The following is a 17,786-nucleotide window of genomic DNA, read 5'->3' on the forward strand; positions in this document are numbered from 1 at the left end:
GGAAATTTGTGGAGTTTTCCTAAATGTTATATCATTCAGAATATGTGGTTATTTATATTTTTTATTGCATTTTTTTTTTTTTTGTTCTTCCTTTATTCTGTCTTTATATATTTTTGAACACGCTTCCATACCTCTACTTTTGCTAGACTAGGTCAGCCTCCATTTGTGCTGCCCCTAAGCCCTGATAAACTTGAAAACGTCTGTTCTGGAAGGGCATCTTTGTCTGTCCCGTTCTGTGGTAAACTAAACTATCAGACTCGGACTGTTGCCGACCTCTGCTCTTTCTGCTTGGAGCTGTTTGTGACTAAACCCACTGGAGTCGTTGAAATCCGCGCTGTTGGTCAATAACCGACGTGAAGCTGTACATTTGTTTCTCTTCCTGGTTTGTCGGAGCGAGTGGCGGCGGTGCATGTGGACGGCTGCGGCCCGCACTAACAACAACAACAACTTCTTTCCCGATTCCAGGATGTGCTCTGTCCAGCTGCTCCTCTGGCCGCCATGTTTCCAGCATGACCTTCCATTGTCGTTTTAAACCGTGTCAATGTTTGTGTCGTGTCCAAACCTGTGAGGATAAGGGGGCGTGCACAAAACATATCTGGATAGGTTCAGACGAGGAGCTGCAGGTGTAAAACATGACCTTAACATTTTAGTTTTAACTTCAGAGTAAAAAACAGACCAAACTCTCTCTTTACGATTTGTCGCTTTGAGTCACTCCAACTTCGTCTCGCCTTAAAGTCCCATCAGGCTCATTCTCCCCGTCCTGCAGCCGCCCCCTTGTCCTCGTCCTCCTCCTCCTCTCTCCCGTCTCCTAACCTCCTCTCCCCCCTCTCTCAGGCCGATGAGCGATACCGTAAGAACATCCAGGGTTCCCCTCAGACCTCGGCCCCTTCCAAACCCTCCGTACCCCCTCGCTCCACCGAGGCCTTCAATGGGGGCCAGTCTGAGGCGGGCGCCATGCACCGCCCCATGGAGCCTCAGGTAAACCCCACCCACCTCTGCACCTGACCACGCCCAGTATCACCTGCCATTTGTTTGTAACAGGGAACAATTCACACACGGCTGAAGTATGAGCCGCTAAACTAATAGCATTGGAGCTACGTTCACGCGGTTAATGCACATTGTTTTTGATTAATTCCTCCTTTCTGTCTCTCTGTTCTACATTTAACAACTCGTAAGGCAATGTAAGGGCTTCACTAGTGTTTGATGCTTTCTAAATGCTTCCAAATAAGACGTGGATTGTTTTTCAAGTGGCAGGAAACGGGAAACGGCTATTGCTAAGCTAGCTTTGCTTTGCTAATCACAGTAGCACAACATTTAAGGCACAGCAGAAAGTTTGCATCCGTTGTTCCTTTTTCATGGAGCTTCTCCCACATGAACAAAGCACAGAGCTGTTCCTTTGGCAGAGAATTTAAATGATATGCGGTTCTTTCAAACTGTAAAATATCTCTTTGACTAGTGTTATGACTTCATATTTTAGTCGACAAAATTAATAAGGTAATGATTACAGCCAAAACTAATCAATTGTGAAACATGTTTTTCCAGTATTTGTGCGAATACACCATGATGTGTGTTCAAGTACCTCCTATGTTGAGATTGCTGCCATTTATTTAGAAAATGCTTGGATTTTGTGTAAAAAGACAAGGTTTTCTGTACAACACGAGGCCTAAAGATGCTCAGATCCTCACATTTCACTGTAAAGTACTTCAGTTAATCCAACTTGTAACTGCACTCCATCATTAACTCCTTGTGTTGTAGTTTTAAGTCCATACCTCGTCTTGTCGCATGTCTATCCTCACCTGTGGCCACGCCCCGCCGCCTCCCTCCCTCCCTCCCTCAGGTGCAGTGGTCTCACCTGGCTGCGCTAAAAAGCAGTAACAGCGGCGCCCCGAGCCCACCGCCGCCCGTCGCACGCTCCCAGTCGTTCAGCGAGTCGAGCGCGGCCGCCGGCTTCGCGCAGCTACACCTCCGAAACCAGGAGCCCCACCTGCCCACACCCCCGCCCCCTTCCCACCTGCCCCAAGCCCCGCCCACCGCCACCACCGAGGAGGTCCCGCCCAAGGTGAGTGGGACCCCGCCCTCCCCTCCTCCTCCTCCCCATCTGTGCCGTCTGCTCCATCGCACGCCGCCATTTTTACAGCTTATTCTGCCTCTGAGCCATTTTTAACAGCTGTTTCTGCCTCTGTGTTATTTTAACAGCTGTTTCTGCCTCTGTGTTGTTTTAACAGCTGTTTCTGCCTCTGTTGGTTGTGTTTTTCTTGACTTGTTTCGCTAACACCACGGCTTTTCTCACACCGCGCTTTCAAAGGTGAAGTTGGTGACTAACCTGCAAGGCTAACTCGGACGGAGCTAGCGCAGGAAACTCGGAAGTCACTCGCTCCACCTGAAGTTCATTCGCTGTGACTGCTCACGCTTTACTACTGACCACTTACTATATCGGGACAGATTTGACCCAAAATGTCTTTGTGATACAAGGAGGAAGTTCAGGGTATTTCGGCAGGAAAATAGTGCATTAAAGCGAGACATGGCAGGTATTACATTTTCACACTGATGGCAACGAAATGCTTTTCTCAAACATCATAGGGTAATGTTTCGGCCAAATGATCCGCTTGTATCACAAACTGAAACAAAAATAATGGGCTTAATCTGCTCCTCTCTGCTGCGACTGCTTTGGCTTGTACTTTTCCTCTTCCTGCTGCTGCTGTCGCTTGTGAGCCGTTGTTTTAAAAAGTAAATAAAAGTTTTCTGTCTGACGCTGGTGTTGATTTCCTGAAGGTTCCGGTGAGGACCACGTCTCGGTCTCCGGTTCTGTCCCGAAGAGAGTCCCCCCTCCCACAGGCCCAGGCCGCCAGGAACCCCCCCAGGTACAAATACTTTTACTACTTTTACTACTGCAGGAACCACTCAGATACAAATATTCTTACTACGGCCACTACTGCAGGAACAAATACTTTTACTACTGCCACTACTGCAGGAACTACACAGGTACAAATACCTTTACTACAGCCACTACTGCAGGAACCACACAGGTACAAATATTCTTACTACGGCCACTACTGCAGGAACAAATACTCTTACTACTGCCACTACTGCAGGAACTACACAGGTACAAATACCTTTACTACGGCCACTACTGCAGGAACTACCCCCATTTTCCCCCCCAAAAAAATTTTTACCCATTTTTTTCCCCTGTATTTTTTTTCTTTCTTTTTTTAATTCAAAATATATTTTTAAAAAGATCTACATGTGTTCAATATTTTCTCTTTTTTTTTTGTCCCTTTTCCCCCAACATTTAAATGTTTTCCCAAATCCAGCTCATAATTTTTTTTGCTCCATTTTTTTCCCCAATCTACTTTTGCCACATTTCTTCCACATTTCTTGACATTGAAGATAAGCCCCATAATTGTTAAATCTGTGTATCTGCTGTTGTTAGCCACAGTTTTCATCTCCTTTACCGCTTTTATTCTGATTTCCTCTCTCTTCCTGGTTTCAGCGGCGTGGACCCGCGGCCGCTGTGGGACCGCGTGGAGAAGCTGCAGTCGCGCCCGAGCAGCGGCAGCTCGTCCGGGTCCAACGCCAGCGGCCAACCCGGGTTCAGACCGCGCTGCGAGTCGCCGGGTACTCATACTACTAATACTGCAACTACTACTCCTACTACAAGCTCCGAGCTGTGCGTGTTGTGTTGACCGCATGTTTTCTTCCAGCGGCGTCGAAGTCCGAAGGCTCGCCTCTGCAGCGCCCGGAGAGCCAGAAGAGGGCGGAGGAGAAGGGCTCGGCGCGGCCCACTCGACCCGCGGTGAGTGTCCCACTTTAACCTCTTTACAAAGTCCCGCCTCCTCCTCTTTGGTTTAAACGTGGTTGTTTGTCGTGTGGCCCCGTGCTCTCGCCGCCACCCGGACTCTCTCAGGGCGACGTGGTAAGAAACGACGTCACGGAATGAGATTTGCTTTTGTCTTTGCACTGAAAGCCTGGCTTCCTCTATATTTGCACTGAAGTGTTGAAGGCGAGACGCTGCAGGTGGAAACAGGAAAACAACTCAGCCAGTTTCCTCTGTAACATCACACGGAGTAAAAAAACAGACCAAACTCTTCCTTTACGATGTTTATTCTCTTTAGAGCCAGAGATTTATCCAACATCTCAAAATACATGTTTGGTGTCCACGTATAGCCACACTTCACACACTCCTCTTTTCTCCTCTATATTGGATAAAGAACATTCATCTCAAGGAAGAAATGACTTGAATTAAGGTTAAATCTTGGGTCAATTTGGTCCAGTCTTGAATAAAGATACAACCTCTTGAACTTATTTCTCTTCAATCAGATGATCTTGTGTGATTTCAAGTGAAAGAGACATATTTTCTCATTCCCTAAGATCCAAAATCCTTCTGAGCAATCCTTGTGATTTTTATGTATAAATTGCCTTATTTCTTTATGAAAACAATGACAGAAAGCAACACATTTTTCCCCACATTTATATCAGTATATCTACATTTAGTTTTATGCCTTATTCACCTGCAGCGTTTTGCTTTTGTATTAAAGCGTTGCTGAATGAAGCCCATAATGAACTTTATATTTATGTAAAGCTCGTTCCCCTGTTCCCGCTCGGCTCTACAGGACCTCCTCCCCCAGGTCTGAGCGACTGCAGCATGTGGTGCCTCCTCAAACCCACTGCATGGCTCCTGGTCACTCCCCTCCTCTTCCGGGACCTGGCAGTATAAAGCTCACTCTGTTGTTGATCTTCCAGGACCTGACGGCGCTGGCGAAGGAGCTGCGAGCCGTGGACGACCGGCCGCCGCACAAAGTCACGGACTACTCCTCCTCCAGCGAAGACTCGGGCACCACCGACGAAGAGGAGGAGGAGGAGGTGGAGCAGGAGGCGGGAGACGAGTCCACGTCCGGGAACGAGGACTCACGGCTGGGGTACGAGGGAGGGTCGAGCCGTGTGGGGGGGGCAGTGGGGCTCAAGCTGCTTTTAGTGCATGTTACACCAGAACACACACTTATATCCAGCTGCTTCTGTCACGATGGGACATTTGAAGTTAACCTCTTAACTCCCGCCCGAACCGAGAGGATCTTTTTCCTCATGTCATCAGATTTTTTTTCCATCATTTTTTTGTTGGGTATTCAACTCATTTTTGTAACTTTTTTGTAATTTTTTGGCACATTTTTGTCATTTTTTCGTAAATTTTTTATCAAATTTTTGTCCTTTTTTGTTACATTTTGGACATTTTTTTGGTCATATTTTTGTCATTTTTTTGTCAAATTTGCATCACATTTTTGTCATTTTTTTTGCCATTTTTTGTCACATTTTTGTCATTTTTTAAATTTTTTCGTCAATTTTTAATTAAATTTTTTTAATTTTTTGGTTACATTTTGGTCATGTTTTGGTCATATTTTTTTTCATTTTTTTTTCATTTTTTGTCAAATATTTATCACATTTTTGTCATTTTTTGTCACTTTTTTTTTTTTTTTCGTCAATTTTTAATCAAGTTTTTGTAAAAAAAAAATTGTCAATTTTTGGTCATTTTTTCGTCATTTTGTTGTCAATTTTTGCCACTTTTTCATAAATTTTTCGTCACTTTTTTGTCAAAGTTTTCTCACTTTTTGTCACATTTCCATCATTGTTTTCGTCTCAGTTTTGTTGCTATTTTCTCACCTTTTTTCCAGAAGCTTTTGGATTGGGGTAAAGCCAAACAGGAGAAAATGTGCTCGGTTCAGGTGGGAGTTAAGGGGTTAAACGATGTTATTTCCTCTTACTTTTGGAAGTTCTCAGCGTTTGTTTAGATTTGTAAGTAACTCTGTAACTCTGGCTGTGCTTGGCTGCTGCATGTGCGCCGCCCGTTTAACCGCGACTCCTTATGGACGTCAGATCTTCCCGTGGCTTGTTCAGGCGCGTCAGCAACGGAGAGAGCGACTCGGCCAAGACCATGCTGGTGGAGGACTCGGAGGCGGAGCCTAACAAGGACGGCACGCTCGTCATACGCCCGGTAAGAACTAGTTATGTTTTTGAACCATAAAACATGTCACAGCCTCGACTCGTACTGAAGAGCGAGGACCCGGTCGTGACACAACGTTCCTAAACCCACATTCTGCTTAATTCTCTTCTAATAAAGCGCTGAGACAAACGGCAAAGTATTTTATAATCACTAAATCCACCAGGCTCTAACTCACATCAGGATCATTACTGTACGAGGAATGGGCGGAGACTTTTAAAACAATATGTAATACTTCACACACTATGGATATTATGCACAAGATGGACACAAACATGAATGAGTCTGTTCTGTTTCCAAAGGCTCTTCTTTGTGTCGGCCACTGTCCTCTCCAGGTGTCAGACATGGAGATAATCACGTCTTTGAGACTGTGGTCGATATTTGACTATCAGGGTATCCGCGGGGTCTTAGAAAGTCTTAAAAAGTCTAAAATTCAAGAATCCAAACTTAAGGCCTTAAAAAGTCTAAAATTGGTCTTAAAAATTAACGACCCAATTATTTGCGCACAATTTAGTCAGCAGAGTTTAGGATCCAGAACATGATGAGGTGTGGCTGATGGATCCGTAATGCTGCTGTCGGGGAAAGATACGTCCAATATGAAACAACGTGGAGATAATCCTTCACTGTAAATATCCAACTCAAGGTCATGAACGGCGTCATTCACAATAAAGTTTGTCCAAATGTTGGGAAACACAAAGCGAACGCTCCTCTGCTCAGGGACAGAAGGAAAGAGAAAGTCCTGTTACTTTAGAAACACGTTTCTCACTTTGTTCATCAAAACATCTGACAAACAAGTTTAGAAAACATCAAACCCAGACTAGATTCTGGCCTAATAATAATATCATTAAAATAATTATGATCATTAATGAGTTGTAAAGTTGACAGTGTTTTGTTCTTTGCAAACGAGTGGAAAAGCTGCTTTTATTTTTAGAAACAGTGAATGTTTTACCAGCTCAAGTCTTACAAAGCATTTTAAATACACAAACTAAATATCTGTTGTTTTCTTTCATTCAGTCGATAATTGTGAGTCATTATTCAATCTCAATATTCTTATGATGGGATAAGGTTCAAACTTGAATGGTTGATAAAACATCCCACTGTGAAATCAGAAACATCAGTTTGACTCTTGGATTTTTGTGACAGTGATTTTCTTTACAGTCCATTTATATATTGCGTGTTCAAAAACAGGTCTTATTTTGGAGATTTTGTGTCTTAAAAAGGTCTTAAAAAGTCTTAAATTTGACTTGTCCAACTCTGCAGATCCCCTGTACTATATAATTGTCAAATGGGTTTAATTCATCTTTTAAATCGATTATCGTGACTGTTTGCATGTTTGTTTTGGTCATGGTGAATAAAGGTATATGATTAATGTAACTGCATTGGGTTCAATTCTCTATATAAACATTCATATTTATGCTAAAAGACAGAGCTAGTTTGTATTTGCAGTATTGGTTCTTCTGAGAATGTCTTCCATATCCAAGTCAAATTGGTTCTGCGTGACATACAGTACTTATATATATACTTATATATACTTATCTGAATCAAAATCAAAATGAATCGGGCCCTTGTGATGTGAATCGAATGAAATCCAATAACCAAACCAAATGTTTATGCCTCAGTTTATGTAAAGAAGCGACTTTAAAGTGTGTTTCCCATGAAGTCCCTTTAATCCACTTGGAAGTTGAAGTATTGAAGCTTCCGCAGCCCTGGTAGTATCTGTACTTTTACTCGAGTAATGTAACAAATACTTTGAGCTCCGTGTACTTGTAGGAAGCTTTGACTAACCCTTGACTTCGCAGTGTGTATCTCATGAACCGTCTGGACCCCCCCGCTCCCCGGCGCCCCCTGCCTCCCCCCTCTCTCCTCCTCAGACCCAGCAGAGCCCGGCGCGGCCCCCGGCCTCGGCTCCTCCTCCGCCGGGGCCCCCTCCGCCCGCCCCGCTCCTGCTCCTGGACAAGAACGGCGGCTTCGGGGCTCGCGCTCACCAGCCGCACCTGCCCGACCTCATCCAGCAGAGCCACGCCTCCCCCCCCGCAGGCCCCGCCCCCTCATTCCCCTCCCCCTCATCCCACCTCAGCCCCTCCCTCTTACAGCTCCTGGAGGTACGTCCCGCAGCGCCCCCCACAGGCAGTCGTATCTCCTCCTCTTCATCTCTCCATCATTAACGCTCGACCTGCCGCTAACCCTCTCCTCGCCCCCCCTGCTGGTGGACGGGCTCACTGCATGGACTCGCTGCTGGAGCCTCACACTAACCTGGTCTCAGGCCTGTTTCTTTAAGGGGTCTTTCCGCCTGTTTTTGAATCTGAAAGTCGTGAAGTGCTTTTTAAATCTTGGACAAAAACTCCTTTACAAAATGGCAAACCTCGCTCACGTTTTGTTTCTCTCAAGTTCATCAAAACAAATGTTTAGAGAAATACCTGGAGAAGTCGAGTTAAATCCTGTTTCTAACCTGCAGCGGTTTGTCCATTTGTGTGAAGAGGTTTTGTTAAATAATGGTGGTCCTGGTGTTTGGCTCTAACTTCCTCCAGCTTCTCCGTCTCTAATCTTTTGCAGGTTTTAACCTCGTTTTAACCTCGCTCTAACCTTCTAACCGTCCCGCCTGAACGAAGCGCCGTTTGTAAATGTCTGTCTTGTTTCAGTCGCAGTCCGAGAACAGCTCCATGTCCAAGCACAAGTCGTCCTCGTCCTTCACGCCGTTCATCGACCCGCGGCTGCTGCAGATCTCGCCGTCCGCCGCCAGCTCGCTCAACAACATGGGTGAATATCTCCGTATGGAAACAAAAACTGACAGAGTTCAGAGTCTTCTCTCTCAGCGCGTATGAACCACCGTCACATGACTGTTTCAGCCATAAGTGTGTCAGGTTTGTGAATCCAGCACTTCTAAACAATGATCAGGGAAAACGTTTGGACATTTCTTTCCAAACCTGAGTTTCCCCCGTGAGTCGTGTCACTCCTGCTCCAGCTCAGATCACGGGGCCGGGTCATGGAGGCAGCCTGAGCTGCCCAGACCACACAGACCTCCTCCAGCAGTTCTGGGGGGGCTCTGATGTGACACCAGGCCACAGAGACATGTCCCTCCAGCGTGTCCTGGGTCTGGGCCTCCTCCCTGTAGGACATGCCCAGAACACCTCCTGAGGGAGGGACCAGCAACTGCCTGCGTGGTGTGGTTGCTCGAGTGCCCGAATGCCACCCTGTCGGGGATCGGCGTGGGCCACTCTCCCGCAGAGAGGTCCCGGTGCAGAGAGGTCCCGGTGCAGAGAGGTCCCGGTGCAGAGAGGACTGGGTGTCAAAGTTTAGTTTAGTTTATTATTAGGATCCCATTAGCTGTGCTTTACAGCTAGTCTTCCTTGGGTCCTTGTTAAAAAGACATTTACAAAAGTAGTGTCAATATGACAAACAACAGACATAAAATACATTATAAAAAGAAAATACAACAAGTACAATGTAAACTGGACATCATCCTCAAAGATAATCAACACCAATATAGTTCTTCGTCAAAGGCAGGTGCCTCGACGACCTGGGGAGGTACGGAGATGAAATGTTGTGAATGCAACTTAAATCTGCAAATGTTTGACCAAAACCGGGCAAAATTGGATCTAAAACTTAAAAATGATGAGTTAACCTGAACTGTTGCGAAGTTCTTGTGCCCACGGCTTCAGCAGCAGCGCTAGTGTCCTGTGTTTATTTTCATCACAATCCGAATAGTTTTTATTGGCCATAGTTATGAAGGTTCACAACTAGGAATTTTATTGGTCAATCGAGCAACATGAAACTTAAACAAACCTTGTAACTTGTATAAATAATAAACAGATGTGTTCCCAGATGTGCATGAAGTGTTTGGTCTCAGTTTAAACATGTACAATAGGCCGGGCTGAGTGAGAGTGTTTGCGAGTGTTGGACACTCCGGCGTGGCGTGTTTACATGCATGAGTCCGCTGTAACGCAGTAACGAGCCGCCCCTCGTCTCCTCAGCGGCGTTCGGGCCGGACGGGCGCCTGGCGGAGCAGCTGAGGGCCGACCCGTCCCGAAAAGGCTCCGTGGTCAACGTGAACCCGGTGAACACGCGGCCGCCCAGCGACACGCCCGAGATCCGCAAGTACAAGAAGAGGTTCAACTCGGAGATCCTCTGCGCCGCGCTCTGGGGTCAGTACGCCCACACAAAACATGTACAAGAGGGGCGAGAGCCGCACTAACGTCTGTGAATGTGTAGGGGTGAACCTGCTGGTGGGCACGGAGAGCGGCCTGATGCTCCTGGACCGCAGCGGGCAGGGCAAGGTCTACCCTCTGATCAACCGCAGACGCATCCAGCAGATGGACGTGCTGGAGGGGCTCAACGTGCTGGTCACCATTTCAGGTACCACGTCATCACCTATGTAACGAGGAGTAACCAGGAGTAACCAGGAGTAACCAGGAGTAACCAGGAGTAACCAGGAGTAACGAGGAGTAACCCGTCTGTCCGTCCACAGGGAAGAAGAACAAGCTGCGCGTTTACTACCTGTCGTGGCTGCGGAACAAGATCCTCCACAACGACCCCGAGGTGGAGAAGAAGCAGGGCTGGGTGAACGTGGGCGACCTGGAGGGCTGCGTGCACTACAAAGTCGGTCAGTCCCAGAGCCAGACGGGGGGAGGGGGGCGGGACATACAGACAGGAAGTTAATAATAATGCTCTGCTGTGAAATTCCAGTGAAGTACGAGAGGATCAAGTTCTTGGTGCTGGCTCTGAAGAACGCGGTGGAGGTCTACGCCTGGGCGCCCAAACCCTACCACAAGTTCATGGCTTTCAAGGTGAAGCTTCTGCTCCGGCCGAGCTTTCAGACACAGTGACGTGATGGTTCATATGTCACAACGCGGCAAAATGAGGATTCATATTTCAATCGTTTACAACGAGGGGGCGGGGCTACAACAGGGACTCTATGTGGACTAAAGCCGGACTGAATTTGGACTAAACTGGACTAAAACTGGACTAAAACTTGGGCCAAAACTGGACTAAAACTTGGGCCAAAACTGAACTAAAACTTGGGCCAAAACTGGACCAAAACTCGACTAACACTGGACTAACACTGGACTAACACTGGACTAACACTGGACTAACACTGGACTAACGACCAAAACTGGACCAAAACTGGACCAAAACTGGACCAAAACTGGACTGAATTTGAATGAAATTTGGACAAAAACTTGACAAAATTTGGACAAAAACTTGACAAAATTTGGACTAAAACCAGACTGAATTTGGACTAAACATGGACCGAAACTGGACTAAACCTGAACTAAACTTGGGCTAAAACTGAACTTAACTTGGACAAAATTTGGACAAAATTGAAAAAACACAAAACATTTGGGGAATTTTAGGGAAAAAATTTAGGGAAAAAAAATTACATTTGGGGGGAAACGTGAAAAAAAAAAGGTTAAAAATGGTGGAAAAAAATAATAAAAGTTGAAAGTGTTTTTCTGCCCTTTTGTTAAAGGAAACATAATGTTTTTTCCACTTCAAACAAATGCTACAAATGCAAAAGAAATGGAAGGAAAAGGAAAAGTAACATGTTGTTGTTGTTGCTCCCAGTTCTACTAATACATCACAAAATGAAACCACACATGTAAAGCTGGCTCTGTCCATTATGTAGATTCTGTGATTATTGTACATCAGTGCAGCGCTCAGAGAAGTGTCCGGCATTATCATTATTATTATTATTATTATTATTATTATTATTATTATTATTATTATTATTATTGGTGTTAAATCATTCAGCTCCGTCTGACCCGTGTCTCCTCTGCTGCAGTCGTTCGGAGACCTGGTCCACAAGCCTCTCCTGGTGGACCTGACGGTGGAGGAGGGCCAGCGCCTGAAGGTCATTTACGGCTCCGTGTCCGGGTTTCACGCCGTGGACGTGGACTCGGGCGCCGTGTACGACATCTACCTGCCCACGCATGTACGCGCCGCCGCCGCTCACGCCAAACCCCAGCACGCTCAGAAACTGACTCCCCTGTTTCCCACAGATCCAGACTCACATCCAGTGCCACGCCATCATCATCCTGCCCAACACGGACGGCATCGAGCTGCTGGTCTGCTACGAGGACGAGGGCGTCTACGTGAACACGTACGGGCGCATCACCAAAGACGTGGTGCTGCAGTGGGGCGAGATGCCCACCTCTGTCGGTACGAACCACTAAACACTAAAGGACAAAGACTCTGACCTCTACTGCTTCTGCTGTGTCCTCATATGTCCCTGTCCTCTGTCTCAGCCTAAAGACTTAAACACTGACCTCTGCTGTCAGCTCCTCATATGTCCCTGTCCTCTCTCTCAGCCTAAAGACTTAAACACTGACCTCTGCTGTGTCCTCATATGTCCCTGTCTTCTCTCTCAGCCTAAAGACTTAAACACTGACCTCTGCTGTCTGCTCCTCATATGTCCCTGTCCTCTCTCTCAGCCTAAAGACTTAAACACTGACCTCTGCTGTCTGCTCCTCATACGTCCCTGTCCTCTCTCTCAGCCTAAAGACTTAAACACTGACCTCTGCTGTCTGCTCCTCACATGTCCCTGTCCTCATATGTCCCTGTCCTCTCTCTCAGCCTAAAGACTTAAACACTGACCTCTGCTGTCTGCTCCTCATATGTCCCTGTCCTCTCTCTCAGCCTAAAGACTTAAACACTGACCTCTGCTGTCTGCTCCTCATACGTCCCTGTCCTCTCTCTCAGCCTAAAGACTTAAACACTGACCTCTGCTGTGTCCTCATATGTCCCTGTCCTCTGTCTCAGCCTAAAGACTTAAACACTGACCTCTGCTGTCTGCTCCTCACATGTCCCTGTCCTCATATGTCCCTGTCCTCTCTCTCAGCCTAAAGACTTAAACACTGACCTCTGCTGTCTGCTCCTCATATGTCCCTGTCTTCTCTCTCAGCCTACATTAGGTCGAACCAGATCATGGGCTGGGGGGAGAAGGCCATAGAGATCCGCTCGGTGGAGACGGGACACCTCGATGGAGTCTTCATGCACAAGAGGGCGCAGAGACTCAAGTTCCTGTGCGAGCGCAACGACAAGGTAAAACCGTCACTGAAATCTGCAGAGAAACACGAAATCTAAAGTACAAGAAGGCAGGGACGTGCACAGATAGAGCCCAGGTGGTGCTCGAGCACCTGTCCCTTTCCCCTTTAAGTGCCCTTCTCAAGACCAGTCTTTTTTTCCTCCCCAATATTAAGTATTGTTTCTTTTATTGTTCTTTGATATTTGCCCAACTAAGCCAACATGTGCTGAAAATACAGTTTTAATGTTCAACAACTTCAACATATCGCGCTTCTTTCCTCCTCTGCCTCTGAGCCGCGGCGGCGCTGACGTCCCTTTCGTTTCCATTCCCTTTAATAATCCAGTCATGTCGCGCTGGCTCGTTCATAAAGTTATCGAATTTACTTAGTTTACTTTACTCCCACGTCTCACAGAGATGGGCTGTACCATCTTCTCAAACGGGGAAACACGGGGACGGCACAGCTGCCATTATTGATCAGGAGCGTCAGCTTGAGATCAGGACAAAGTCAGCAGTAACAAGTCAGTCACTTTCGTGGTTCTGTTTTGTCGCGCTATAAAATGTTCTGAAAATGAGCTGTATTACTCAGACTAAGTCAGGGCTGAAGGTAGACCAGGGCCAGAGCAGTGTGAGCTGAGCTGAGGAGACAGAAGGTGAGGAGGGGCCTGGGTTCTGGACACTATGCATCTGTGGGAGGAGCACAGGAACACCAACAGCCCAGGATTACTGTTATTTAAAACCAGATACTTTAAGTGTAGGCTATAGTACCTTTACTTATCTGTATTTGTGCTAATCTCGAGTGCAGAGCAATGTGATTGTCCTACGTCGTCCTATAAAGTCTAGTTTATTATTACGGAAAAAATATTATACAGAAAAAATATATATATATTTTTGTTCCGTATATGTATTCATTTCTTCGTGAAGTGAAACTCTTGGATTGTTTTGTTTCAGATCAATATTGCATTTTCTCTCCAGAGATGGTGTTAAAGGTGTGCTCTGGAGCACCCTCTGGGAGAGCCTGTCTAACCGCGGGGGTGTTGCTGGTGTGTTGCAGGTGTTCTTCGCGTCGGTGCGTCAGGGCGGGGCCAGCCAGGTTTACTTCATGACTCTGGGCCGCACGTCGCTCATGAGCTGGTAACGCCTCCGACTCGGACTTGAAAGAGCAGGACGTGGACGCCGCGCCTGGGACTCTGACGGCCTCGTGTGTGTGTGTGTGGACGTGTCTGGGGGTGGGGGAAAGAAGGGAGGGGGGGGGGAGTATAGCGCCCCCTGTCTGTCTGTAACGCAGGGCTAATCTCGATGTGTCATTTAAAAACTCTGTGTCGTCGTGAAGGGCAGCGAGCGAGACTCTTCGGACTGGACTTTTACTCCGCTCGCCGTTTCCCGTCGATTCAGGTAGAATTTTGCTCGTTAAACTACTAACACTGCGCCTGGTGTAGCCGCGGTTCACCCGGAGCTTAAAGCCACACTGCGGAACATTCCAGGTCACCAGATGAAGTAAACCGTCGTAAAAGTGCCAAACCAGCTTTCTGAAATCCAACATGGCCGCCCTCCCTCGTGTTTCCCACAAATACTGACATGTTTGGTGTCCACGTGACGCACGGAATCCCCCCGACAACGCTCTGTAATCCAAATAAGGTCATTTCCTTTGTGGATGACGCCGGCCGCCAAAGTCCGCGAGGATAAAGGCGCGTATGTGCAGACGTTACGAAACTTAAAGGACGTTTTTCGCCAATTTTTATCCCACTCAGTCCACTTTACTCCTGCGGCCCATGAGCCTTTGCGTGAAGGATGGGAGGGGTTTGTGGATCGCTGTTTAGAGACGTAAACTCTGTGGGAACATGAGGACCCGTGGGCTTGTCGCCCAAGTCTCCACTTCAGGCTCAGAGGATGGACTGGCAGCATAAACACTTTTGTTTCGTCTTGATTTGTCGAATATCCGCAGATTAAACTGAGCTCCAGTTTATGAGCCTCGTTACATTTACACAGAAACACGTCTGTGGTTTAATCAGGTCAAAGGTTTTACTTAGGGCTTAAACAACTCATTTAGTAAAGAGGGGGTATTATGCTGTATTCAGTCTATATCTCACTACAATGATGACCAAACCTTCTGTTGGTCTGTAACTGCAGTAAATTAGAATAACTGCCTTGTATAAAATGTCTCTCTCAAAATGGCTGTAGTGAATGTCTTGAAATAGGCCTCTGTCTCTTTAAGAACCTCTGAGCCTTTAGACACGCCCCCTCCACACGCTGTCTGTGGCATCAGTGGGGAGGGGCTTCTGCTGAGGAGCAGTGGTTGGTTACTCGGCTGGTGACGAAAGCTCGGAGGCGTGTCCTGGAGGTGGGGGCGTTCCTAGGAGGACTCAGGCAAACCTATCCCTAAAATGGCCGCCATCAGAGTTTTTACAGATTACTCAGAAATACATTGCTTTCTAGTAAACACAAACTTAAATAGAGCAAAAATGACATTTTTTTTTTTTTTTTGCTTTGTTTTTCAAGTCAGGGTCTGTAGTGTTTTGTATACTGTGCATTTCATAAATATCTGTCTTTGCCTCGTCCAATCAGAAGCAGAGTTGCCGCTAAGAGCCTCCCACAAACTGAGGCTCGTGTCCCTCAGTGTGAGCAGGTCCGTCGTGTCGTCGCTCTTCACAGTCAAACACCTCTGTGCAGCTCAGCTTTTCTTCGTATGAGAGTCGGTCACAGTTGGTTCAAAATGGCCCCAAACATGTCGCAGTTTAAGCCCAGATTTAGTCCAGGAGCCTCGAACAGAGAGACGTGTCCCTGAGCTGCACGAGGACAACTTTACAGATGTTACAGAGGCCGATCGTTCAGAAAATCACCTGGAAATGCTGAAATAAACCTCGACGTGAAACAGAAACTCGCGTCCTCGTTTCCACACGAGCCACTCCAGGAACACGGTGGATATTTATGTTGGTAATCCAGATGCTTCAAATTGATAAATGTATCTCGTTTTGAAGCTATTTATTGTGTGAAATGCTCCGCAGTGTGGCTTCAGCAGGTCGAAATGTTGCAGCTGGTTTTACGGTGATTCTCTCCTGTCCCGCGAGTGAGACCGTGGCTCTCCAGGCCGGCTAACACTACTCCCACACCGCCATCACTTTACTCAAAAGAATCTGCCACTTTTTGCCTTCTTCTCGTGGTGAAGGGACCTTTTTATGAAAAACCCGACAGATACAGGGTACAAAAACCATCTACAACCTGGGAAAAAAACGCACTCCAATCTTATCTCCATATCGCACCTCTTTGCCTAGAAAAAAAGAAAAAAAAAATCTCTCAAATCTTGTCTTTGCAATGCACTGTATGTACTTGGATGCTGCACACGAACTTCCGGAGAAACAATCCACTTTTCTCTCTAGATGTAACCGATATTTATCACGTTTGGACGATATTGTTAATTGATTGAAAGCGAAATAGGAAGTTTTCCTTTTTAACTGTGAATCTGTAGCCGAAAGCCGCAATCGTAGCATGGATTTCTAGAGACTACGGCGAAGGGAGACAAAGCGTGCATGCAGCGAAACTATCGAGGCTTGAAAATGTTTAAAGAAACGGGGGCGATTTCCCCTTTTCAGGATTGACCTTTCGCAAAAGCCCCGCCCCCAAAAACGCCACATTGTCCAATCAGAGCGACCGGATCTAGCGCCATAGAGAGTGTAGTGGGTTTTTCCCCTTTCAGCGCCGGGAAAAGGGCTGAAAACGGCGCCTGCTCACGTGTAAGCCAAGGTAAGACTCGTTTATGATGATAATGAGGCTCATTACGAGGGCTGGGGCTGGGACGTTTTGTTTCGATACCAGGACTTCAACGATACTTGGTTTTCGATACCGATACTGAAGTGTCATATAGAACCAGAAAACAGAATAATGTTTATTTATTCCTTTTACTTCCATTTCTTTTCTTTTACATGTGTATCATTTGTTTGAGGTTGTTTTGTTTTTTTACCAGTTTAATTTTTCCTATTTTTTCCGCAGAATTTCACTCATTTCCCCCTAATTTTGCCCCAAATTTTCAACTTTTTTCTCTCCCAATTTTGCCCCAAATTCTTCATTTTCTCCACTCGTTTTTGTCAATTTTTCTGTATTTTTTTAAATTTTTTCTCAATTTTTTTTTAAATTTTTCACGCACATTTTTCCTGTTTTTTCCAACAATATTTTTTCCAAATTTTACCCCAATTTTCCAACTACTTGTTCCCAATTTTTCCCCCTTTTTCATTTTCCCCTTATTTATTTTATATGACCAACAGCATCAAAACGTGAACATAAAGATTTAACTTTATTTTTCGGTACCTGCTTTCGAAAGGAAAGTTTCGGTCAGCCTTGTAGGCCTTAGCTTTCAAATGAAGCTTTACACTGCTGCCCTCCAGTCAAGATGCTTTTAGATTTGGGTAAAGCTCGGTTCCGGTTGCCAACAGTCGCTAAGGGGGCGGGGCTTTGGCGAAAGGTCAGTTAAACTCCGGTGCTATTCATAATATACAAATGAATGGACTCAAAATATGGACCTGTTTTTGGGGGTTTTACTTTGAAAATCCTCGGTTATATTTCCCTTTTGTTGATTCCTTTTCCAGGTCCGTGCCTTCTCTGCCATCAATTGTAACCTCTTGTTTTGAAGGCGCACCTTCCTGCTTACCTACCTTACCTACCTACCTACCGCTCTTATTTTGAAGGCCAAATCTACTGGACAGTGTTAACCAAATGGCATATTTTTTAAAACTCCGACGATTAGTTTTTAGATTTTTTACCGCCCTCAGAAAAATGCGTGACTGC

At 46.1% G+C, this 17,786-nt stretch overlaps 1 protein-coding gene across 4 annotated transcripts in view; it reads left to right on the forward strand.

The window, feature by feature from the left end:
• Nucleotides 1-14,520, forward strand: part of LOC306982163 (mitogen-activated protein kinase kinase kinase kinase 4-like) — a 29,048-nt gene extending 14,528 nt beyond the window's left edge. Inside the window, exons 14-30 of one of the 4 annotated variants that reach the window (XM_079581975.1) lie at nt 835-978; nt 1,838-2,059; nt 2,773-2,861; nt 3,491-3,615; nt 3,702-3,793; nt 4,741-4,916; nt 5,866-5,983; nt 7,861-8,091; nt 8,629-8,746; nt 9,961-10,131; nt 10,199-10,342; nt 10,455-10,589; nt 10,673-10,773; nt 11,769-11,918; nt 11,986-12,145; nt 12,888-13,027; nt 14,062-14,520. In XM_079581975.1, the coding sequence (XP_079438101.1) occupies nt 835-978; nt 1,838-2,059; nt 2,773-2,861; nt 3,491-3,615; nt 3,702-3,793; nt 4,741-4,916; nt 5,866-5,983; nt 7,861-8,091; nt 8,629-8,746; nt 9,961-10,131; nt 10,199-10,342; nt 10,455-10,589; nt 10,673-10,773; nt 11,769-11,918; nt 11,986-12,145; nt 12,888-13,027; nt 14,062-14,145 (2,400 nt within the window). In that variant the 3' untranslated portion in view covers nt 14,146-14,520. The remainder of the gene's footprint in view (nt 1-834; nt 979-1,837; nt 2,060-2,772; nt 2,862-3,490; nt 3,616-3,701; nt 3,794-4,740; nt 4,917-5,865; nt 5,984-7,860; nt 8,092-8,628; nt 8,747-9,960; nt 10,132-10,198; nt 10,343-10,454; nt 10,590-10,672; nt 10,774-11,768; nt 11,919-11,985; nt 12,146-12,887; nt 13,028-14,061) is intronic. The other 3 variants (XM_079581977.1, XM_079581976.1, XM_079581978.1) reach the window with 3 other exon arrangements.
• Nucleotides 14,521-17,786: the final 3,266 nt, after the last annotated feature.

Source organism: Gobius niger (genome assembly GCF_951799975.1).
Source record: "Gobius niger genome assembly, chromosome: 23".
Classification (NCBI taxonomy): domain Eukaryota; kingdom Metazoa; phylum Chordata; class Actinopteri; order Gobiiformes; family Gobiidae; genus Gobius; species Gobius niger.